The sequence below is a fragment of the Takifugu flavidus genome, chromosome 8 (genome assembly GCF_003711565.1).
Source record: "Takifugu flavidus isolate HTHZ2018 chromosome 8, ASM371156v2, whole genome shotgun sequence".
Taxonomy (NCBI): domain Eukaryota; kingdom Metazoa; phylum Chordata; class Actinopteri; order Tetraodontiformes; family Tetraodontidae; genus Takifugu; species Takifugu flavidus.
In genome coordinates this window covers 785,251-806,526 of record NC_079527.1, presented here as the reverse complement: position 1 = coordinate 806,526, position 21,276 = coordinate 785,251, and the positions used below count along the sequence as shown (strand labels likewise).

The following is a 21,276-nucleotide window of genomic DNA, read 5'->3' as shown; positions in this document are numbered from 1 at the left end:
CCATGGGTGGCCCTACCAGGGGCATATAGCCCCAGACAACGGAGCTCCTGGGATCATTGGGACACGCAAACCCTTCCACCACGATAAGGTGGTAGCCCAGGGAGGGGCTACCAGCTATTACATGTGGGGAAAAATTCCTCCAATCTCTTGAGTGGCGTAACCTTTTGAGCCTCGAGGACCAGTCTTCCAGCTTCTTGCATCTTTTGCTTTATGTAGTCCTCATTATTCTTCAGTTTGTTGAACATATATTGTCCCAGTTGCAGGATGCAGTTGTCTTCTTGAACAGCATGTGACACTTCATCATAGTTAATTCTTGTAAAAATTTTCTGGAAGCCTTCACTAATCTCAACGCTGACGGGTGTGGTCAGAGCACACTGAGATCGAACTCTTTTTCGGCCAGCTTCAGGTGCATCCTCTCTTGGCTTTTTGTGACAGCATTTCATATGTTTTCATAATGTCTTTTTTAAGTTAAGACCTTGGCAATGTGCACAGTGAATAAAATCGTTAGCATGTCTGATCTTCTTTGTTCGGTATCGTACAACAAGATGTCCTGTTTCCTTTCTCACTACATCTGTATTGTGAGCAAAGTTTCCTCTGTTGGCAAGAATGGCAAGTCGAACTCTCCTTTCTTTGGAATTCTCTGGATAATAAAGTGCTTTTGCAACCTCCCGTTTATTGCAATGAACAGTTTTGAGATGTCGTGAGATTTTTGATGTTGGCTTGGAGCAATAAAGGCAATAGTTCCTCCTACCATTCACATGATGATCATCATTTGAGGTACACATTACTTGAATTGAAGGTTCTGCTGTCTCTGGGCTGATTGATGAGCTGACTTTCTCGTGGTAGAGTGATGAGTTCCTCTCTCTCTTTTGGCTGATTGTCTTTTTCCCTGTTGGTCTACACTTCCTTCCTATGTAGTCTTCTTCAGTGCTACTGTCTTTGGTTGTTTCCGAAACCACACACGTTCCCTATTCACTCCTCACGACATGGGGGACATGGATTGAGTGAACTACGTAGTGCTCTGAATTTAAAGTTAGTATTCAGACAACGGCGTCATTTACAGTGCACGTAAAGTGACGTCGCATAATAATTACGAACCGGTCGTCGGGAAAAGTGGCCAGGTCCATTTAATTATTTTAACCCATCAGAAATACATACAGCGGTCATTTTATGAAAATGCAATATTTTACCCTATAATTAACTATATAAAATAAAATGAAATATTAATGTCAATAATAATACAATAATAATTACTTATTACCTAAAATAATGAGTGTCCCTTGACATTTTCAAGCCAAGACGTGATGGCACATTCTCAAGTCATATTCCGCTGTAGTGAAAACATTTAATAAAGCAATTTTTTTTATCAAAAAATGGCTCCAGAGCTACTTTTCATCTTTGTAAATATTATTTTATTGAAATTATGTCGCCTGGTGAGGAACAGACGATTCCGAAGAACAATTTTAAGTTAGGGGTGGGGGGATCAGTGAAGATTGATTTTTTTTTTTTTTTTTTTTTTTTTTTACACATTTATGTTGTAACATTTTAAGATGATCATATTGGACCCCTACTGAAAAAAATGTCTTATTTCCAAAAATTTCATATATCAAACCGCACAGTAGAAATTACGTTAAAAAATGTATCCCATCAGGGATCCCATCATTTTCCGAGTTAGGGTGCTCGCTTGTACACTACTTTTCGCAGTGCATTGTGGGATATATTGAGTGCACTACATAGGGTACAGCGATGCTCACTAACAATTTGGACACTATTTCAAAATGGCGTCCACACTATTGAGTGCACTATGTAGAGCAGGGGTGGGGAACCCCCGGCCTCCGGGCCATATACGGCCTACGAGACCATTTCTACCGGCCCGCAATGCAATAAGATTTTTATATTTTATATGTGCACTTATACAGTGGGACCGTTCGCTAAACTCCGCGAGCTGCGAGTAGCAGCGGTAGCGTATTTTTGCCTTTCGTATCCTGAAATGTATTTTTTTTTTAAAAAGAAATTCATTTTCCTTGAAATATTTTCCCGTTTTCTGAGATAAAACAGACGGTTATGTTATGTCCAAGTCAAGGTCAGGATCAGTGAACACAGCATGTGATGTACGTAGTGGGCTGGACTGATTGACACGGACGAAAAATGCATAGCGAAACACGCTAAACTCGACGAGTTGAAAGGACAGATGAGTTTGGATAAAATTAGCGCTCTTCGTCAGCATTTGGAGGCTCAACAAGCAGCTTTCACATGACCATGTACCGACAGAGAGAATATTACGCAAGTTTTGTGATGAGTGAATTAATAGCCACGAAGCTGAAACCTCACGCCGAAGGAGAGTTCGTGAACGCGCCTTGTAGCCGCCGCTGAGGCGCTCGCGCCGGACAACGTAAAATTGTTTCAAAGCGTGAATTTTTTTCGTGAATAACTACTGAACTGAGACATATATTGTTATGATTCCAGTGGCTAACGGTATGTTTTTATGGTCAAGGAATCTAAATATGTAGTCAAAGTATATGTGGGACTAATATTTATGGTGGAAATCACAATATGCCAGGATTTGTTGCGCTTGGCGGAGGTCTGCGCTCTCCGAGTGATTTCTAGTTGTTATTATTATTGTCTTTATCGTTCTTTCTTTTCATTTATTTTCTTGATTATCTTGTTGTATTGCAGTTTTTGTGAGTAGAGGCCTCGAACAGGCCCTTACGGGTCTCTTGCTTCAACTCTGCACCTCTTTTTATTGTTTTGTATGATGAAAACATATTTTACTTGTTTGTCATTTTATTCTATTTTTTGGTGATTTTATATGCATGTGTGCTAAATAAATAATTCAAACTCAAATGCAGCAATCATGAGACTTAGTAACACAGTGGTTATAGACTTTTCTTTGTCTTTTTTTGCATCCCTAGGTATGTGTTCATAATAGTATGGCCCTCGGAGGACTTTATAAAAATTGAAATGGCCCTCGATATGAAAAAGGTTCCCCACTCCTGATGTAGAGTATAGGGGGTAGTTTCGGAAACAGCCTTTGTCTCGGCTGAGAGCTAATCCAGTGGTCCCCAACCACCGGGCCATGGACCGGTACTGGTCCGTGGATCAATTGGTACCGGGCCGCACAAGAAATAATTAAATATTTCCATTTTATGCATTAGCTGAGTCTGATTGATCTTTTATTTTGAATAAGATTTGGGGAAATGACCGGATTCTCTTGGTTATGTCTTAAACGCCAAAATTAAACCCATTTTTATAGTTTTATAATTTATTCTATTTTATTTCTTATTTTACTCTATTTTTATTATCTTTAATAGGTTTAATGGTGTGTAATGGTGGTCGGTAATTTTGTACAGTGCTGTACGTTTTTTTGGAGATGCTAATTTCCCTGATGGACACCCCCTAAAGGGATCAATAAAGTACTCTGATTCTGATTCTGACAAGTGAGCAAAATGAGTAAGAAACAAACGTCTTTAAAAAAAAAAATTGCAATAAAGAAAAGCCCCAATCAAGAGATGGGAGAAGAGCCCTCTTCCAAGAAAAAGAAAGCTTTTAACAGACAATATCATGAGTTCTAGTGAAAATATGGATTTAACCCGGTAGGTGATTCCCGCATACCAAGCCCACTCTGTGTAATTTGCGGCGACCGGCTTGCTAATGAGGCAATGAAGCTTTCAAAACTACTTCGCCACTTGGAGACCCAGCACCCTAGTTTAAAAGACAAGCCCCTGGAGTATTTTGAAAGAAAAAAAACAGGAACACGATGGGCAGAAGAAGGGCCACCACATCAGTAAATGTGAAAGCACTGCAGAGAGCATCGTACCTGGTGGTCCAGTATTCTGGATTAAAGTCACGGCAGAATACCCTGAAATCGCCACCACAGCACTGAAAACCTGGTTGCCATTTCCGACATTCTATCTGTGTGAAGCGGGATTTTCTGCGGTGACAGCAACTAAAACACAACAATGGAGTAGACTAGGCATAAGCAGCACACTTGGGGTGTCATTGTCTCCCATCACTCCCAGATGGGACCGTCTCGTTGCAGAGAAACAAGTGCAGGGCTCCCATTGATTTGTCGTTATGGCGAGTTAAAATTTCCATGAAAATAAAATGTTCTTTATATTTGTCTTTGTAGCATATCTGTAGCTTATTTTGAAGGGATGTTTAAATGTTATCCTAGCGAGTAGGAAAGAGTAGCGCTTGTGAGTCTTTGTGGGCACAATTATCCAACAGTTCAACCCCCCCGGGCCGCAGTAAAATTGTCAAGCGCTGACCGTTCCGCAGTGATAAAAAGGTTGGGGACCACTGCTTTAACACACACACACATGCACACACTCACATTATTTGCTGACAGATCTTCATTTTCAAAGACAAATTCAATTCTGGTTCAAATGGCATCACATTAGAATAAAAAACTCTCTGGGTGTTTATAGATATTTACAGACGGTCCAAACGACCAGAAACAGCTAAAACAAGCATGGTTGATCCAGAAATTGAAGTGGAACTGGAAGCATGCGCACCTTTTGAATTACTGGGAGACGTTGTAGTTACCAGCAATGACCACTAGGTGGCGGTATCACGCGCTGATAGTTGCTGCAGTATAAAGTCAAGAAGAAGAAGTAGTGTGTTGTGTTCCGGGGTAAGATGGCGGCGTAGGTAGGCTGCTCTTAGCAGCGGCCCGTAATCTAGCCACAACTCCGACAAAACTAATTGTTTGATCCGTTTGCTGCGCACCAAACTACAAATAAAGTTAGAGTGAGTTCCAACATGCCGACTGGAAAGCTTGAAGCTAACCCAAGCGCAAGCCAGGACCATGCTAGAGCGACGGACCCCCATTCCCACATGGATGTAACAACCTGTGGGGGCACAAAGAGCAAAATCCCACCTGTCACTCCAACCAAAAACTCTCCGCCACCCACAGAGGTAAAAAAAAACGAGCCGCCTCTCATGTTAAACGAGGAGAATCTCCATGAATGATGCAGGGATGCGTTATTTTAACATAGGAGGGCATTAAAGCACTGTGGACACCTCCTCGTCTCCTCTTTATATCCTCTCAATTTAATACTGTTAGCTGCTATTTGTCTCATTTTCCTTGTTTCTTGATCGTATCACGGTCTGTAAATGATTAAAATGCAAATTCCCGCTGCTGTTTTTAAATTGGAATTTTATTCCCAGGGTTTGCTAATTTCCCTAATGGACACCCCCTAAAGGGATCAATAAAGTACTCTGATTCTGATTCTTGTCTTGCTGCAGTTGGACGTCGGTGTTCCGAGCTGAAGCAGCAGGGATGAGGATCCAGCTGCGGGGTTCTGGCCACGCTGCCAACCTCCTGGCAGAACTCAACCGCTGCCGACAGGCGCGTCAATTCTGCGATGTGTTCCTTCGTGTTGGCAACCGCACATTTGCAGCTCACCGAGCGGTGCTGGCCTGTGCCGGGACCTACTTCCTTAGTCTGTTTGCTCGGACCGGGGCGCCACCCACCGCCGCCTTGTCTCTGGAGTTTATCTCCCCGGCCAACTTTGAGAAGGTTCTGACCTTCATCTACACGGGCGAGATCCTCACGGACCTCATCGATGTTGGCGTCTTGTACGAGATGGCGGAGAGGTTGGGCGTTGCCGAGCTGGTGAGGGCTTGTCATGCTACCTTTCCAGACTTGCGATCTTCTGCAAACGGTAAAGTCAGTGGTTCTGTGGACCTGAAGTCAGACCCCAGTGTGTTACCTGCTGCTATATCCACAGGAGCTTCTGCCTCCTGTTCATCTGCCACCTCCTGTTCGTCCCTGTCTTCATCTGCCGCTCCCACCCCTGCTGCCGCGCCCTCGCCTCTCTTCCAGACCAGAACAGCTCTGACCGAGTGCAGCAGGGCGCTCCCCGTCAAGACGGAAGACGTCCAGTCACACGCTGGCTATGGACAGCTCCATCATCAGCCCCCTGGAGGACACAGCCTTCCAACCAGCAGCCAGAATCAGCCGGGCCTGTCGGCGGGTGGGCTCCTGCCCGGTGAACCAGCTCTTCAGCTGAAGAGCGAGGAGGAGCCCAACGAGGCTGGAGGTGGCTGTGAGGGTTTGGTTCCTGATGGCGAGTCCTCTTCCTTGCCAGATTCCTCAGCGCCACAGGAGGCCTGTGGCTCAACAGCTTCCGAGGAACCTACAGCAAACCTGGAGGAGGTCCAGAGGGATGGTGGGATTTTCGAGGAGGTGGAGGGAGCAGAAGAGGAGCAGTGGAGGCAGCTGGCAGTCGACATCATAGAGCTAAGCGATGAGGAGACCTTCATGGAGGAGGGCGATGAAGAGGAAGACGATCTGGTGTGTTTGGAGAACGGGGAGGGCGGAGCCTCAGGCAGTCAGGTAGTCAGTCAGAATAGTTCTGGTGCCGTTTGTTCCGTTTTTTTGCATTTTGTTACGACAACATGAAAGTTGTCTGAGCAACTCGTGACCGCTAACGCCCCCACCCCACCCCTACCTCCGCAGGTCAGCATTTTGTCCTGTAAAGCGTGCCTGGCGCCGCTGCGAGCAGACCCAGAGGTCATCAGAGGTCACGCTCTCACCCACCTGACCGAACTTGGCCTCTGCAAACTTTGTGGGGCCTCACTTGCCGACCGCGCTGCTGGCGTCACCCACACCTTGACCCATGTGGGCGTGCAGCTGTTCACCTGCGACATGTGTCACCTGCAGTTCTGCAGCCAGAACAAGCTGCTGCGTCACCACCGCCAGGCCGCCGCCGCCTACGCGCTGCCGCAAGGCGGCAGCGGCCTGGGCCCCGGCACCGAGCTGCAGTGTGTCGTGTGCTCCAGAAGCCTCAGCAAAGACTTCCAGGTATAAATATTTAAGAAAATGGTTCATTCTGTTGACCTTCAGTCCTTTGAGTGTTTAAATGTCCCCCTCAGACCCTCAGAGACCACCTCCTGAGCCACATGTGTCCCCAGAGCCTGAGCTGCACCGTGTGCCACCTCCACCAGGCCTCGCTGTGCGCTCTGCTCTGGCACGCCTTCACTCACCTCTCCGTGTCCGTCTTCGGCTGCCCGCATTGCGCTCGCTGCTTCACCGATCACCTTCTGCTTGACCAACATGTGGCTGCACATGCAGAGGCGGCGGCCACCAAGGAGCAGGAACTGAGGGCCCTCAGGCCCCGAGGAACGGAGGAGCTGCACTGCTTCCTGTGCCCGGAGACCTTCTGCTCCACCCTGGCCTTCCAGTATCACCTCAACCTGCATTCTATGGAGTCCGCGGGGGCTGGAGGAGCAGGGGGGTGCTCGTTGGGCAAACGAAAAGCTGAGCAATGTGTGGACAGTCCCCTCGGGGTGACGTCCTGCTGCTCCTCCTCTCCACGAGAGCCGAGCAGTCTGGCAAAGATGGGCGGACTGGGCTTCAGCTTTCCGGAGAAGTTGTTTCCAGGGTCGATGCAAAGCCTGTCCAATAGCAGTCTGGGACAAGACGGGGGGCCTGGAGCCGCAGCCATCCGTGGGAAATGGTACCGCTGCCGCTACTGTGGGAAGCGTTTCGCCCACTCGGGGGAGTTCACCTACCACCTGCGCATCCACACTGGGGAGAAACCCTACCAGTGCAAGGTGTGTCTGCGCTTCTTCAGAGGCCGCTCCACCATGATCTGCCACCTGAAGACGCACGCCGGCGCGCTGATGTACCGCTGCACGGTCTGTGGCCTTTACTTCTCCACACTGAAGTCGGTGTCCTCACACATGGAGCTGCACAAGGAGCAGCTGCCAGCAGACTTCACCATCGAGCAGACCTTCATGTACAACGATCACTCCAAAGAGCCGCTGCCCACGATGGACAGCTGAGCAGTCCGTCTTGGACTCCTCGTGGGTGTTCCCTGGACATCAGGAGGTGTCCCCTCCCTCTGTGCTTCTGTCCCTGGCTGTGGTGGAGGATTTAGGCGTCCTGCAGTAGGTTTGAGATGTGAGGACTGACTTCATCAGCTTGTTTTGTGCCACTCCCACTAGCAGCCACTAGGTGGCGATGTACCCGTTAGCTCTGTGACTTTGCCTCATTGTCCCATGGAACCTTTTTTTTTTTCTACACAAACACTTCCTCTGATATTTACGTGTCCCATCTGTCTGACCTCGTATTTATGATCCTGCAGTGTCTAAATGTTATTTGATGCTTTTTAAACACAAAGCTTTTGAAAGTAATAAAGATGCAACGAGTACTGTGACGTCCCTGTCAGCAGAATTCAAGTGGTGACTCGTGACCTTTGAACTTTTGTGGCCTCTGTCTCATCCTGTTATTTTGCCTTTTATTGCCCCACACCCCCACACACACACACGAGATCATGTTTTTCTTTCCATCCTTCACAGAAACTGCTGAATGTGAAACAAACCAGTGGACTCAGGTGTCAGCTCAGCACGTCCAGCAGCGACAAAGGTTAGCGACATTACCAGGAAGTGAGGTCACATGACCGGCGTGAACACCCCCCCATTTTCCTCAGGCGCTGAAGGAATAAATACACATCGGTGTTCAGACCTGGACCATGAAGGAGTCATTTGAAAACAACTGGAAATTGTCGTAAATGCTGATCTGCTACAACAGACAGCTTTTTTTTTTTTTTTTTTACTATTTAAAAGGTCATGTTGAAGCTAACCTGGTGTGAAACTCGAGCCGTTTGTCTGGTGAAGCTTCAGTTAACCCACAGAACACCTCCTGGGTGGGTCCAGATAGAACTTTATTGAATCAAAAGGTGTGACAGCAGCATCCAGGCACAGAAATGAGGACAAAATGAAACATTCTCACACTTTTCCGAGGTTTTTATCTGCTACTCTGGCACAATAGCACGGCGCCTGCCTCAGCCCAGCAGCTTTAATGGCCACGAACGACAAACTAGAAGGTGATTTTTCATTGGTAAATAAGTCTTTGAGCAACAGCAGGAAGCCGCCAGACAGGCCTTATGAGCCCACATCAGACTGACTGGTACTGGCGTTGCTCAGCTTCCGCTGCTTTCCCAGGTCTCCCCCGTTGGGCACGTGGGGCTGGGTGGCCTCCCGGGGCAGGGAGTCCACCACCGCGTTGATCAGGTTGTTTCGGAAGCTCTTGCTCAGGAAGTTGTAGAGAATGGGGTTAGCGACGCAGTGCAGGAGAGAGATGGCGTCAACCACACTCAAGGAGAAGTACAGGACCTGTATCATCCTGCAGCTGAACAAGAAGTGGTACAGCTCATCCAGCACCATCAGGAACGTGGCCAGGTGGAAGGGGAACCAGCACATCACAAAGACCAACGAGTACACGTGCACCAGCCACAGGTTCCGCCGGTCCTGGACGTCCGGGGCAGTTCGGAGCGCGCGGGCGATCAGCACGTTGCAGGTGATGATGACGGCGGACGGGAGCAGGAACTGGAAGAACAGGCGGAGGACGGACATGGAGACGAACCACTGAATTTCGAACTTCTCAGGCATCAGGTAGCAGCCTGGCTCGTCCAACTCCAGGAGATCCACATGGACGTTCTCCAACAGAGCCAGAAAGAAGGAAAGGGCCCACAGTCCTCCGCAGAAGATCCAGCGGCGCCGGCCCACCACCGGGAAGAAGGCTGGGAAGGAGGGCCTGGTCAGGGAGAGATAGCGCTCCAGGCTCATGAAGGCTAGGAAGAAGGAGCTGCTGTAGGAGTTGATCAAGTAGATGAGGTTGGTGACCTTGCAGAGGAAACGGCCCCAGAGCCACACATCACTTATGGTCACCTCCATCATGAAGAACGGCAAGACCAGGATCACCATCAGGTCTGACAGGCTAACGTTGATGATGCAGAACAGGACGCCACTGGCAGAGTGGCGCCGCCGCCAGTTGACCCAGACGACCAGCGCGTTCTCCAGCAGGCCCACCATGAAGCAAAACAGGTAGAGGAGGAAGAGGAAGATGCGGCGCCACTTCTCATCCAACTCAATGGCGCAGTTGTGCCAAGTCCACAGCGTTTCATTGTCGTGGTCCAGAGAGTGGTTGAGCTCAGCGGCCGTCATGGTCTGCAGTGGAAAACACAGTTCTCCTTTAGTTTAGCTTAATCAGATTAGGAATTTATGTAACGGAGGGGGGGAGAGAGAGAAGGAGGAGGAGGCAGGGGAGGGGGGAGAGAGAGAAGGAGGAGGAGGCAGGGGAGGGGGGAGAGAGAGAAGGAGGAGGAGGAGGAAGAGGGGAGGAGGGGAAGGGAGAGGAAGAGGAGGAGGAGGAAGGGGGTGGGAGAGGGGGGAGGAGGGGAAGGGAGAGGAAGAGGAGGAGGAGGAAGGGGGTGGGAGAGGGGGGAGGAGGGGAAGGGAGAGGACGAGGAGGGGGGAGGGGGGAGGAGGAGGGAGAGGAGGAAGGGGATGGGAGAGGGGGGAGGAGGGGAAGGGGGAGGGAGAGGAGGAAGGGGGTGGGAGAGGGGGGAGGAGGGGAAGGGGGAGGGAGAGGAGGAAGGGGGTGGGAGAGGGGGGAGGAGGAGGGGGGAGGAGGGGAAGGGAGGAGGACGAGGAGGGGGGAGGGGAGGGGAGGAGGAGGGAGGAAGAAGAAGAGGAGGGGAGGAAGTGGGGGGAGAGAGAGGAGGTGCAGGAGGAAGAGGGGAGGAGGTGGAGGAGAGAGGAGGAGGAAGAGGGGGGAGAGGGAGAGCGGGTGCAGGAGGAAGAGGAGGAGGAGGAAGTGGGGGCAAGTTGACTCAAATCTGTGTTGGACAGGTGGTTCTGATTCCTGGTGGTGAAAGTCTCCTCTGGAAGCTCTCCCAGCTCAGAAGGTTCACTCACACGTCACCGACAGTCACCTCCATCATGAAGAACGGGACGGACTCAGGTGGACCAACACGTCCTCAATGTTCTGAAGCGTTCAACCGACCTTGACAACCACCTCCCTGACAGGAACGTACCCCCAGCCTGGAGGACCAGCTTTAGGGAACCTTTGGAACCCGAGCCTAACGGGTCCACAGCTCAAGTCCCGGGGTGAAGGAAACTGCTGGAATGAGACTGAGTGCAGATGTGGACTTTACCTGCTCTGGACGAGGAGGACGAGGAGGACGAGGATGCTCGGTCCGCTTCGGCAGTTCTGGAGAACTCTGGGTTAATGGTTGCAGATGAGTGTCCACTTCTGATGCTGAGATGATGTGAGCCATCAACAGTTCCCACCTCCCATTAATACTCACACTCTCTCTCTCTCTCTCTCTCTCACACACACACACAGACACACACACACACACACACAGCAGGATATCCTGCTGTGTGTGTTCAGTGTCACCGTGATCGTCCCTGGATGGTCTTCAGGCCACTGGAGCTGTCAGCACTTCAGTCTTTTTGACCCTCCAGACGCCATCCGCCTGCTCATCCGGTCTGGAGCCGCGTGTCCAGGACAAACCAGTCAGCACATTCCGTGTCCTCCGGTCCAGCAGGAAGGAACCAGTCAGCAAGAACACCTCTTCTCTCCTTGAAGCGCCATCAAAATAAACTGGGATGGGGGTCAAAGGTCAATGTGACAGCGTGAGCCTGACCCGGTGGAGCGCCCTAAACCTGTTGGCATGGTAACCGGCGTGTCCCCCGGTGAAAAGAAAGAGTCCCACACGTTTCAGGATCTTTGTAAAATATATTTTGGTCCAAAAGCTGATTGTGCAGTAATGAAGCATCAAACAGACATCAAAGCCTCAGCCGAGCTGGGGCGCCGCCACCCTCACACACACATCCCAGCACGCCGCAGCAGTCGCGCCTGCCTCCCCTCGCGCGCACGTGAAGGGCGAGGAAGAGGGAGGCGAGGAGCCGCCTCACCGAAGGGGGTTGGGCTCACAGACGTGTGGGGTGGATGTGAAGCCTGCAGGAGTCCCACAGGGAGGTGAGCCGGCCCCCCTCCCGGTCTGGAGGTCCAGGGTTGGCTCCCCTGCTCTCAGAGCTTCATCTGGAGAAACGAGTCCACGTTGGAATAAATAAACGCGTCAGTAGTGAGTGATATTGCTACAGCGTGATCTTCGGATCACAGTGGGGAGGATCCGTCAGGCGACGCTACCAAACGGCGCTACGCAAAGATGATGGAGATGAAGTCACGGAACCTTTTGGCGTACTGCTCAGGGTGGACTGTGGAGATTTCGGCTCCGGCCTGGAACACAGACACGTGGTTAGCGCGGCGGCCGCCATCAAGCCCCGCCCCCCACACTCACCCCGTGTTTGACCGTCTTGGCTGCGTGCGCGGCTTTCTTCTTCGTGTCGTACTGGGTGAGGACGTCGATCAGACCCATGAAGTAGACCTCCCTCTGAGGAGCTCCTGGCACGAGGAACACAAACCTGCAGGTTAACGCTCCACATCTCCGAGGAGGAGGAGGCACGGGGGGGCGGAGTCACTGACCTGCACAGCTCCTGATAGCGTACACGTCCACGTAAGGGTCAAACTCTCCGGGGCCCAGAGGTTTGCAGGAGGACATGTAGCCAGCGATCCCCTCTGGGGAGGTGCCGTAAGACCCCACGGTGGCGCCTGGAACCAGGCCGTTCTCCGCTTCCTGCTCGTCCTCGTTGGACGCCTCCTCCGCCTCTTCCTCTCGTTCCCCGCGGCCGATGTCGTGGATGCCGAGCAGAAGGCTGTAGTCCATGATCTTCAACTTCACCAAGAACTACAGCACAAGACAGGAGGGGGGCCTTCGTCATAGCTCAGCCTGGTCACTAATACCCCCCACAGCCTAGAATTGTACCCCTATTATAACAGTCAGTCAATAAAATCATGGAAAATGCTGGAAAACATGAAAGGTGGCAGAAGAACTGATGAATGGAGACACGTTCTTCTGATCTAGCGGTGATGGCGCCGCCCTGTGGCAGAGCTGAGCAACAGCAGCTGATTTACCTCCACGTCTCTGTTGAGCTTCTCCATGAACTTCTCCTTCTCCTCCTCGCTCACATACACCTTCTGCATGTTGTTCCTGAAGTCCATGTCCTTGAAGGTGGGAAGCTCTTTTTCCTACAGTGAGCAAACAAAACCCTCTTTAGGCCGGAGGAACACGAGCAGAAAGGTCAAAAGGTCCAAGGGTTGTTACCCTCTCTTTGTCACTGGCTTCACGGTCCACCAGGGAACCCTTCAGGTCGTACTTCCTGTGGACCACCAGTCTGTGGCTGAACATGTTCCTCATGACAATCAGGTAGGTCTCCTCGTTGTCCACGCTGACTCGGTACATCCCCAGGAACTGAGGCAGCAGAGTGCTGCCGTGGCACTTGACGATGTGCTGCAGACACAAACAGGACTTCAGCTGCTCTGTTCCATCACCACCGAGGTGACATCTGCTTCATCACTTGGATCCTCCTCATCACTGAGTGTGTGGTCGTCTCCTGAGGAGCGCCCCGGCTGTAGGAGGAACTCCTCAGATATAGGAGGAGCTCCCTAGATATAGGAGGAGCTCCCTAGATATAGGAGGAACTCCTCGGCTAAAGACCAGCCTTAACTAGTCTCTGAGGCTGGTCCATAAACTGTTGCTCTGCAGTTACCGACTATCCTGGTAGGTTGTAAAGTCCCTGAACACCTTCAGCTCTGATCACTCTGAGGAGCTTCTATGGACCATGGAAGACCTGACAGACCTTCAGCAGTTATTACTGTTCACATCAGCCCACACACGCGCACACACACAGACACACACACACAGAACTGGTGACTGCAGTCATTAACTAGTTCTCCCTGGACCAATGAGTGTTTCCGCCCTTGTTGTTGATATTCTACCGAGCAGCACCAAAGGACTCTGGATCACCACTGTTCCTGACCCCACTAACAAGACCCGCTGGACCAGCCTCGAGCAGCCGAACCCACCTCCGAGACCCAGTTTGAGGATCCACGTGATCACTGACCCAGCAGCGCTGGAACCTTTGTCCTGCTCACTCCACTTGCTGCTCCAGCAGATCTAAAAATAGGCCCATTTGGGTCGAGTCCTTCAAGGACCGATAAAGCTTGAGAGGCGAGGCCACCTCCAGAACATTCAGACAAAGGTTCCGGAGACCCCCCTGGATCTGCTCACCTGGTGATACTCTGACAGGATGTTGTGCATGTCCGCCACGTCCTCGCTGGAGATCTGCTTGATGACCAGCGTGCGGTCGTATGAGTTCAGCAGGAAACCTTCTCCCTGGTCATCTGCACTCCTGGTCGGAGGACTGCGGGTCAGGGAAATCTGATAACAGACGGGGAGGAGAGCCTTCAGCATCATCATCCTCACTGAGGGAAGAGTTCACCACGCGGACACACCTGATAGTCCAGGTCCTCGATACCAAAGCGTTCCCGCAGGTTTCTGAAGACTTGCGGACAGTATTCCTTGAATTTGAAATGTCCTGGAAGATTTTCTCTGTAGAGGACAGCGAGATGAAGGTGAGGAAGAGGAGGAGGAGACTGTGTCTTCTGGATGACCAGGTGCTCTTACTTGTTGAAGAGGTGGTTGTTGACTTTGATCTTGCTGTTGGCCTTGAAGTCGTCAGGCAGCAGCATGACAGGAACAGGGACCTGGTTCAGGTCGTTGATCTGAGGAAAAAAGGAGACCTTGAAACAGCAGCAACGCTCAGGTGGGACCAGCTGCAGCTCTGGGTGCAGTCTGGACCTCCAACCCCTCACAGAACCAGAAAGGAGCGCCTTTCGTTCAGACGCACAGTAAACATCTGGTCCTCACTGGCCACACATGTCAAGATGTGGACCTCAAGGTCAAAGGTCAGGCATTTCGGGACAGCAACACAAAGGGAGCCTTAATGACGTTCTGCCCTTTGACCCAGTAGCAGCACAATAGTCCGGGCCAGCTGGTCAGAGACGGAGGCCAAATATCTTCCAGTTACCGTCACCAGCCCAGTTGACCCTCCAGTAGAGCTTAATGGTCCAGCATGACCTGGGTGGGCGAGAACCTCCATGGACACCATGTGATCAGTTTCAGCTGGAAAGTTTCATTTGGGATCTGGGAGATGTAAATAAGTGTTTTCTTTATTGTTGTGAGCAACTAGATTCCTGATATTAGAGGGGATTATAGTTCAGGGATCAGCGCCGACACCTGACTGAAAGGTCACATTAAACACCCGCGAAGGTCAACGGGCCAAAACTCACTCAGTTCATTCCTAAATGGAATTTATATCCTCAACCCCAGCTGGAAACACAGGCCGACCCAGTCCAAGTCCAGCTATGAAACGGTCCCGGTCCAGTCAGAGACAACCGCTGTCCAGGTGGGTGTGACGCTGTTTGGGGGTGTCCATCAGCCTAAAGCCTCGCTAGCTGGACAGTATAAACGGCTACTCAGAAGAGGCTAAATGTTGCTGTAACCCCCACCAGGACTCTACCTGCTAACTTTTGCTAATGGAGTTAGCATAGCAATGGTGCTAGCATCTAGCTTCTGCCGACTCACCGAGTGATTGACGCCCCACATAAAGACGCTCAGGATCGGGTCGCTGGCTCGAAACACCTTCACCTTCTGCTGCACGAAGTGCTTCTTCTTTGTTTTGGTCTTGGGGGCCAGGATCACCATGGGACTTGAAGTGACTCCCGAGTTCCCGACGGCAGCCATGACTGCGGCAGTGACGCGACTTCCTAGTGCGCAGCGTTCCCGACTCCCCAGTAAGGAGGGTCGCTACTGGTGCTAACGTCAAACTCGACGCACCTCCCGGGTGGGTTCGAGCGGGGCAAAGCGGAGGAAAGCAGAGCGGCAGTTACACGACGGCGCTTTTATAACCCTAAACGTTTAAATCTGCGACGTCAATCACCCCTGAACTTTCTTGGTGACGCGGTAACTCATCGACAGGCGGACACCCAACCATCTCCGCCCCTCCGGGACGTCCTGTTATTTTAAACCATGCGCTAACCTCGTGATTGACACGTGGCGGAGCAAATGACAACCGGCTGTGTTGGGTCAGGTGACCCGAAAATAGGCGGGCACTCAGCGGATGTCACTGCTGTGCTAGATAATGATAATAATAATAATAATGATTGTTTTCATTAGAAAATCCAGACGTGGTTAAAACAGGACTTCAGTCAGAAATAAAACCACTTTAAAAGGAATGTTTGCTAAACATGAACTATGTTCATGATTCTGAGCGACTTCCTCCTGGGATTGGTACATCCCTAGTTTGGACCCTGTGCAGTTTCCGTGGTAACAGTCAAGGATCAGAGGCAAAATTAAGTCATTTTAATAAAATAAACTGATGTACAAACAAATGGACGCCGTCTCTGGTCATCTTTGGCCACTGGAGGTGCTGTCCAGTGTGTCATGTGACCGATGGGAAGAAACCATCAACCACAGGAGCAAAGGGTCGAGCCGACGACCTTGACGTATTGAACAGAATCAACACACACGTACGCTTTGTTGTATTAATATATGTTTAATTCTTCTCCATTTTGTTTATGTTTGTTTTCCTATTTGCAGACGCTACAGGTCCCTCCGCCTGTCATCACAACACACACACACACGCACACACATATACACAAGACTGTTCAGAAACATGGGAATGACACACGGTCACATGACCCTTGTAAGGACTTGAGGAAATCAGAATGGACAGAACAGCTCTCATTCACGTCCCCTCCGCCAGACCAGCATTAAAATGTGCAAAACACAAGAGATGGAGGTTCAGCTGTGAAATAAACAACAGATAAATTAAAAGAACATTAAACACACTGGATCTATCTGTGAAGTATGCAGCACTTGAGTAGAGCTCTGAGGAACGCGATGAGTCTTTCCATAAAGGGGTTCCCATCATATGAAATAAAATAATCTGTCTTTAAATAAGAAACTACTGACAATATAAAAATACATGGCAATATACTGTAGTTCATTAAATAAATCAACAATTCATATATAAAATATTATATTGGCGTGTATAAAAATATGCCTTACAACTTTTTGAAAAGGGTAACATCTATTTGAGGATAATTGCCACTTCAGAACACACAAAATTACAACATATGTACAAACAATGGACCGACAAGACGTCAGAACACAACGCAAACGAATGAAAGCGTCCAGCATCAAATCACCAGGATGGTTTTCTGACACCTTTAAGATTGACTGTAAGACTGTAAGATTCAAGCAGAACATGATGAGAAACAGACACCATAATAAATTAAATGGGAAGAATGATGTGATTCATCAGTGTGTCTTCAGAGAGGGGGGGAGAGGACGGTGAGGGGGACCTTTGAGTCACCTGCTAACAGTATTACAGCCCACTGAGATCAGGACACACACAGGCAGTGTCAGCTAGCTGAAATGGAGCAGAACGCCAGGACAGGAGCCAGGGAGCACACACACCTCAGGTAGGGTGGCCGAGGCAGACAAGCCCACGCTGCTGCTGCAGCCGCTACTGTAGCGGCTGCTGCAGCTGTAGCGGCTGCTGTAGCTGCTTCTGTAGCTGCTGCAGCTGCTGCTGCTGCAGCTGCTGTAGCTGCTGCAGCTGTAGCTGCTGCTTCTGCTGCTGCTGTAGCTGCTGCTGCTGTAGCTGCTGCTGCTGTAGCTGCTTCTGTAGCTGCTGCTGCTGCAGCTGCTGCAGCTGCTGCTGCTGTAACTGCTTCTGTAGCTGCTTCTGTAGCTACTGCTGCTGTAGTTACTGCTGTTGTAGCTACAGCTGCTGTTGTAGCTGCTGCTGCTGTAGCTGCTGCTATAGCTGCTGCTGTAGCTGCTTCTGTAGCTGCTGCTGCTGTAGCTGCTGCTGTAGCTGCTGCTGTAGCTGCTGCTGCTGTAGCTGCTTCTGTAGCTACTGCTGCTGTAGCTGCTGCTGCTGTAGCTGCTGCTGTAGCTACTGCTGCTGTAGCTGCTGCTGCTGTAGCTGCTGCTGTAGCTGCTTCTGTAGCTACTGCTGCTGCAGCTGCTGCTGCTGTAGCTACAGCTGCTGTTGTAGCTGCTGCTGCTGTAGCTGCTTCTGCTGTAGCTGCTGCTGCTGTAGCTGCTGCTGTAGCTTCTGCAGATGTAGCTGCTGCTGCTGTAACTGCTTCTGTAGCCGCAACTGTAGCTGCTGCTATAGCCGCTGCTGTAGCTGTTTCTGTAGCTACTGCTGCTGTAGCTGCTATAGCTGCTGTTGCTGCCACGGTTACACATTCACAATCTGTGTGTGTGTGTGTGGGTGTGTGTGAGTGTGCGTGGGTGTGTGTGTATGTGTGTGTGTGTGTGTGTGTGTGTGTGTACCTTTGTACAACTTTAATAGGTACTAAAATATGCTGTTTCAGGGTTAGGACTCAGTTTTAAGGTTAAGGTCAGGGTAAAGGTCAAGGTCAGGCTTTTAGTTATGATGGTTTAAGGTGAGGAGTTAGGAAGTTATTAAGTCTTGAAAACTCCTCACAAAGCTAGAAGCACAAGGAAGTATGAGTATGTATGCATGTGTGTGTGCGTGCTTGTGCTTGTGTGTGTGTGTTACACAGGATGTGTTTTATCCCTGCAACATCCTGTCCAGGCCCTGTCTAGCACAGGCTGAAGCCACCCTCTCTCCCAGTGCTCCTCATCCTCCTCCTCCTCCTCCTCCTGGCTCAGAACAAATGTGCCGACTCATCCCTCACTCCCCATCGCATGGTAATGTGCCATCTTCTCTGGCACGTGAAGGCACTGGGCTGCCCAATTCATCCACGCACCAGCAGTGGCCCCGCTGCATGCCCTTGGAGGAGCGGCACTGGGTCAGAGGAGACAACCAGTGAGGAACACTATGTCATCTCAGGGGGACCCTCTATGTCCCAGTTTAACCAGTCATTTACCCTCTCTATTCCAGTATAACCAGTCAGTTACCCTCTCTGTCCCAGTATAACTAGCCATTTAACCCCTCTCTCCCAGTATAACCAGTCAGTTACCCCCTCTCTCCCAGTATAACCAGTCATTTAACCCCTTTGTCCCAGTCGGACCAGTCATTTAACCCCTCTGTCCCAGTCGGACCAGTCATTTACCCCCTCTGTCCCAGTATAACCAGTCATTTACCCCCCACCTGCTGCTGTGTGTTTACCTGCTTTTTCCTGTAGAATCCTCGGGTGTCACAGTTGGGGATGTAGATGTCGCGGTCAGACTGGATGATGGTCAGCTCCAGACCTCTCAGAACACTGTTGAGCAACTTTCGACAGGGAGCCTGAAGAATCAAACCAGATCAGACCCACTGGTCACCTTGAGTGGGTCATGGATCACAACCAGAGGCCTCCAGGTTGGACATCCATGAAAGGAGCTACAGTCTGGATCTTGCTCTTCTCCACCTCCACCATCTGTTGCTCAACAGACTACCCAGCCAACCCAAGAGAGGACGTATTCCACCAGTTCCTTTCATGTCCACACCTGGACTTGAACTGGGAACCCTCCGCTCCCTGGCCCCGCCCCTACCGGCTGAACTACAACCGCCCCTACATACCAACACCAGAGACCAGAACATCAACCCTGCTGGAGGAGCTTCATTCACAGCTGATTCATCAGGCAGCAGCTCCTCCCTCCGCTGGTGGTTCTAAAGCTGGGACGGGTCCAGGTCAGGGTCCAGGTCAGGTTGCCTCTCTGACCCACAGGTGGAGTGAGTTCTTCAGAATAATCACCTGGAGGACAGCAGAAGAAAGGCTTCTCTGCCTTCGTCTCAGATCTGGCGGGCGTCCGCCTGTCCTACAACATTGGACCTTCAAGTCCTGGTTTTTGGAAGGGCAGCATTCATAGAGTAAAAGATTAACAAGTGGGTCCAGTGATCACTCTACATCGTCAAAATAATCCCCCCTGATCACGGCGCCGGAGCAGCAGAGTGGAAGGGAGATGGATTATCAGGATTTACTGTCATGATAACTCACAGCAACAGTGGTCTCATTTACACCATCTAAGAAGGAGCAACAGGATCAGCTGCAGCAAACCCACCACAGGTGATCCAGTGGGTCCAGGGATCACAGTAACCCAGCACGGGTCGGCCCGTGGAGCTGAGAACGTCGCTGGGTCCAGCTTTATAGAAGCCAGCGTTACACAATGCTTCTGTGTCACGGTCCTCGGGGCTTGAGATGACCTTACAGAGATCCACCTGATTTTTGGGATCGATTAATCTGGCAGGTGAGTTCAGACGCTGCAGATACGTGGAGGCACGAGTGGAGATGGCGAGGGGGAACTTTCCTCCTTCACATCATGCTCAATTAGTTCTGCCGCATAGCAGCACGCACATCAGCAGAGCACCACAACGCAGGACTCCAGGGCATGTGTGGAGATGCTGCTGCTGCTGCATCAGAGCGGCCATCCTGCACCTGACTGGTCACACACTGGTCACACACTCGTCACGCACTCGTCACACACTCGTCACACACTCGTCATGATAAAGAAAAACTTACTCTTTCGATGTCACTGCCATGTGATGGGTGAGGACCTGAGAGGAAACAACACAAGCATTAAACCACCATCACGCTGGGCATTTATTATTATATTCATACACACACACGCACGCACGCACACACACAGAGGGATCATGGTTTCCCTCAGGCTGCTCTATTCAGGCCGCAGTACCCCCATCCCGCCAGCAGATGGAGATCACTGCAGCTTTACTGGCATCCCGGATCCTTCACGCGCTCAGAGAACAGATCTCTTCGTGCACTTTAAATCGACATGCAGAGACCGAGGCTGATGCTCAGCTCACAGCTGATCACAGATCTGTGCCTCAGCAGGTGCTGCAGCCCCACGCCACATGAACATGTATGCGGTGCCATGCAGGTGAGTGGACGGCATCTTACCTGGGGGGTGAGGCCTCTCAGTGGGAATCATTCTGCTGTATTTGGCACAGAAGCCCCGTCCCTGAAGCAAAGCCTGGAGAGGACTGTGGTCCCGGGGTGGGGGGACACAGCGGAGCCCAGTGGCACAGCTCAGGGTGTACACGCCACAGGGCTCTCCCTGGGCCAGTACCAGAGTGCTGCCGGCAGCATTGTGGTCTCTGGGGGGCCGACCTGCCCCCAGCGAATCCCTGCAGGAGGGACAGACCTTGAAGGGGCCCAAGCGGTTCGCCGTGGTCCAGGATCCGCAGTGAGCAACCAGCAGCAAAAGCACAGTGGTAATGTGGGAGAGCAGAGGCATTCTGTGTCCACTCCTTCACTGGCTGTCAGTCAAATGTGGCTGAGAGTGTTTTCCCTCTTTCCCTCTGCCGTCTCTCCCTCAGCCTGACGCCTCTATACGTGTCTATACCTCTCTGAGCAGCAGCCCTGCAGCGCGCTTCAGCAGCTGAGTCCCCTGCAGCGCCAGAGGAGGCAAACGGAGCTGGAGAGAGACACGAAAAAGCACCGGCTTTTAAAGATCTGAAGAGAGAGAGAGGGATGAGAGTGGGGGGAGAGAGAGAGAGAGCACTTGTGATACAGGGGCAGGGACTCAGAGAGGGGGGTAGGGTGGGGTGTTGGGGGCGGGTGGGGGTGCTTATGTTCTTTTCAGAAATGATCAA

The 21,276-nt window shown here is 51.0% G+C and overlaps 4 protein-coding genes and 1 long non-coding RNA gene across 9 annotated transcripts; 2 read left to right on the top strand and 3 right to left on the bottom strand.

Annotated features, from left to right (window-relative positions):
• Positions 1-4,611: 4,611 nt before the first annotated feature.
• LOC130530508 (zinc finger and BTB domain-containing protein 39) lies at positions 4,612-8,590 on the top strand. 4 transcript variants are annotated; one of them, XR_008951856.1, is made up of 5 exons: positions 4,612-4,917; positions 5,248-6,340; positions 6,464-6,808; positions 6,880-7,909; positions 8,308-8,590. XR_008951856.1 is itself a non-coding variant. In XM_057041746.1 (5 exons), exons 2-5 carry the CDS (start codon positions 5,282-5,284, stop codon positions 7,789-7,791), a joined length of 1,890 nt encoding a protein of 629 aa, XP_056897726.1. In that variant the 5' UTR covers positions 4,612-4,917; positions 5,248-5,281; the 3' UTR covers positions 7,792-8,213. The 4 variants fall into 4 exon arrangements, 3 of the variants coding, with proteins under 3 accessions (XP_056897726.1, XP_056897725.1, XP_056897724.1); XM_057041746.1 differs by lacking the exon at positions 8,308-8,590 and having other exon boundaries at positions 5,248-5,666; positions 6,093-6,340; positions 6,880-8,213; XM_057041745.1 differs by lacking the exon at positions 8,308-8,590 and having other exon boundaries at positions 5,248-5,666; positions 5,733-6,340; positions 6,880-8,213.
• Positions 8,591-8,651: 61 nt separating this feature from the next.
• On the bottom strand, positions 8,652-11,089 carry gpr182 (G protein-coupled receptor 182). 2 transcript variants are annotated; one of them, XM_057041754.1, is made up of 2 exons: positions 10,961-11,089; positions 8,652-9,962 (listed from the first exon to the last, which is right to left on the bottom strand). In XM_057041754.1, the coding sequence occupies exons 1-2, from the start codon at positions 11,067-11,069 to the stop codon at positions 8,893-8,895; spliced, it is 1,179 nt and encodes a 392-aa protein (XP_056897734.1). In that variant the 5' UTR covers positions 11,070-11,089; the 3' UTR covers positions 8,652-8,892. The 2 variants fall into 2 exon arrangements, with proteins under 2 accessions (XP_056897734.1, XP_056897733.1); XM_057041753.1 differs by having other exon boundaries at positions 8,652-9,957; positions 10,947-11,075.
• On the top strand, positions 9,835-11,760 carry LOC130530515 (uncharacterized). Its single transcript, XR_008951858.1, has 2 exons — positions 9,835-9,962; positions 10,961-11,760. It is a non-coding gene; the product is annotated as an uncharacterized LOC130530515 (long non-coding RNA).
• On the bottom strand, positions 11,514-15,698 carry pip4k2ca (phosphatidylinositol-5-phosphate 4-kinase, type II, gamma a). Its single transcript, XM_057041752.1, has 9 exons — positions 15,285-15,698; positions 14,325-14,422; positions 14,153-14,249; positions 13,929-14,078; positions 12,963-13,148; positions 12,773-12,886; positions 12,284-12,545; positions 12,099-12,202; positions 11,514-12,037 (listed from the first exon to the last, which is right to left on the bottom strand). Exons 1-9 carry the CDS (start codon positions 15,441-15,443, stop codon positions 11,957-11,959), a joined length of 1,251 nt encoding a protein of 416 aa, XP_056897732.1. The 5' UTR covers positions 15,444-15,698; the 3' UTR covers positions 11,514-11,956.
• Positions 15,699-16,234: 536 nt separating this feature from the next.
• igfbp6b (insulin-like growth factor binding protein 6b) lies at positions 16,235-21,143 on the bottom strand. Its single transcript, XM_057041755.1, has 4 exons — positions 20,582-21,143; positions 20,186-20,220; positions 18,853-18,972; positions 16,235-18,528 (listed from the first exon to the last, which is right to left on the bottom strand). Exons 1-4 carry the CDS (start codon positions 20,916-20,918, stop codon positions 18,415-18,417), a joined length of 606 nt encoding a protein of 201 aa, XP_056897735.1. The 5' UTR covers positions 20,919-21,143; the 3' UTR covers positions 16,235-18,414.
• Positions 21,144-21,276: the final 133 nt, after the last annotated feature.

What these genes read in the sequence shown, in the direction of transcription:
- pip4k2ca (XM_057041752.1), bottom strand. Translation starts at nt 15,443, where the DNA reads ATGGCTGCCGTCGGGAACTCGGGAGTCACTTCAAGTCCCATGGTGATC. An exon ending in AAGCCAGTGACAAAGAGAGG is followed by an intron (nt 12,887 to 12,962) that starts GTAACAACCCTT and finishes TGCTCACTGTAG; the next exon opens with GAAAAAGAGCTTCCCACCTT. An exon ending in CGCTATCAGGAGCTGTGCAG is followed by an intron (nt 12,203 to 12,283) that starts GTCAGTGACTCC and finishes TCCTCGTGCCAG; the next exon opens with GAGCTCCTCAGAGGGAGGTC.
- gpr182 (XM_057041753.1), bottom strand. Translation starts at nt 11,069, where the DNA reads ATGGCTCACATCATCTCAGCATCAGAAGTGGACACTCATCTGCAACCA. An exon ending in GTCCTCCTCGTCCAGAGCAG is followed by an intron (nt 9,958 to 10,946) that starts GTAAAGTCCACA and finishes TTTCCACTGCAG; the next exon opens with ACCATGACGGCCGCTGAGCT.
- LOC130530508 (XM_057041744.1), top strand. Translation starts at nt 5,282, where the DNA reads ATGAGGATCCAGCTGCGGGGTTCTGGCCACGCTGCCAACCTCCTGGCA. An exon ending in GCGGAGCCTCAGGCAGTCAG is followed by an intron (nt 6,341 to 6,463) that starts GTAGTCAGTCAG and finishes CTACCTCCGCAG; the next exon opens with GTCAGCATTTTGTCCTGTAA. An exon ending in GCCTCAGCAAAGACTTCCAG is followed by an intron (nt 6,809 to 6,879) that starts GTATAAATATTT and finishes TGTCCCCCTCAG; the next exon opens with ACCCTCAGAGACCACCTCCT.
- igfbp6b (XM_057041755.1), bottom strand. Translation starts at nt 20,918, where the DNA reads ATGCCTCTGCTCTCCCACATTACCACTGTGCTTTTGCTGCTGGTTGCT. An exon ending in TGAGAGGCCTCACCCCCCAG is followed by an intron (nt 20,221 to 20,581) that starts GTAAGATGCCGT and finishes GTTTCCTCTCAG; the next exon opens with GTCCTCACCCATCACATGGC. An exon ending in ATGGCAGTGACATCGAAAGA is followed by an intron (nt 18,973 to 20,185) that starts GTAAGTTTTTCT and finishes TTGATTCTTCAG; the next exon opens with GCTCCCTGTCGAAAGTTGCT.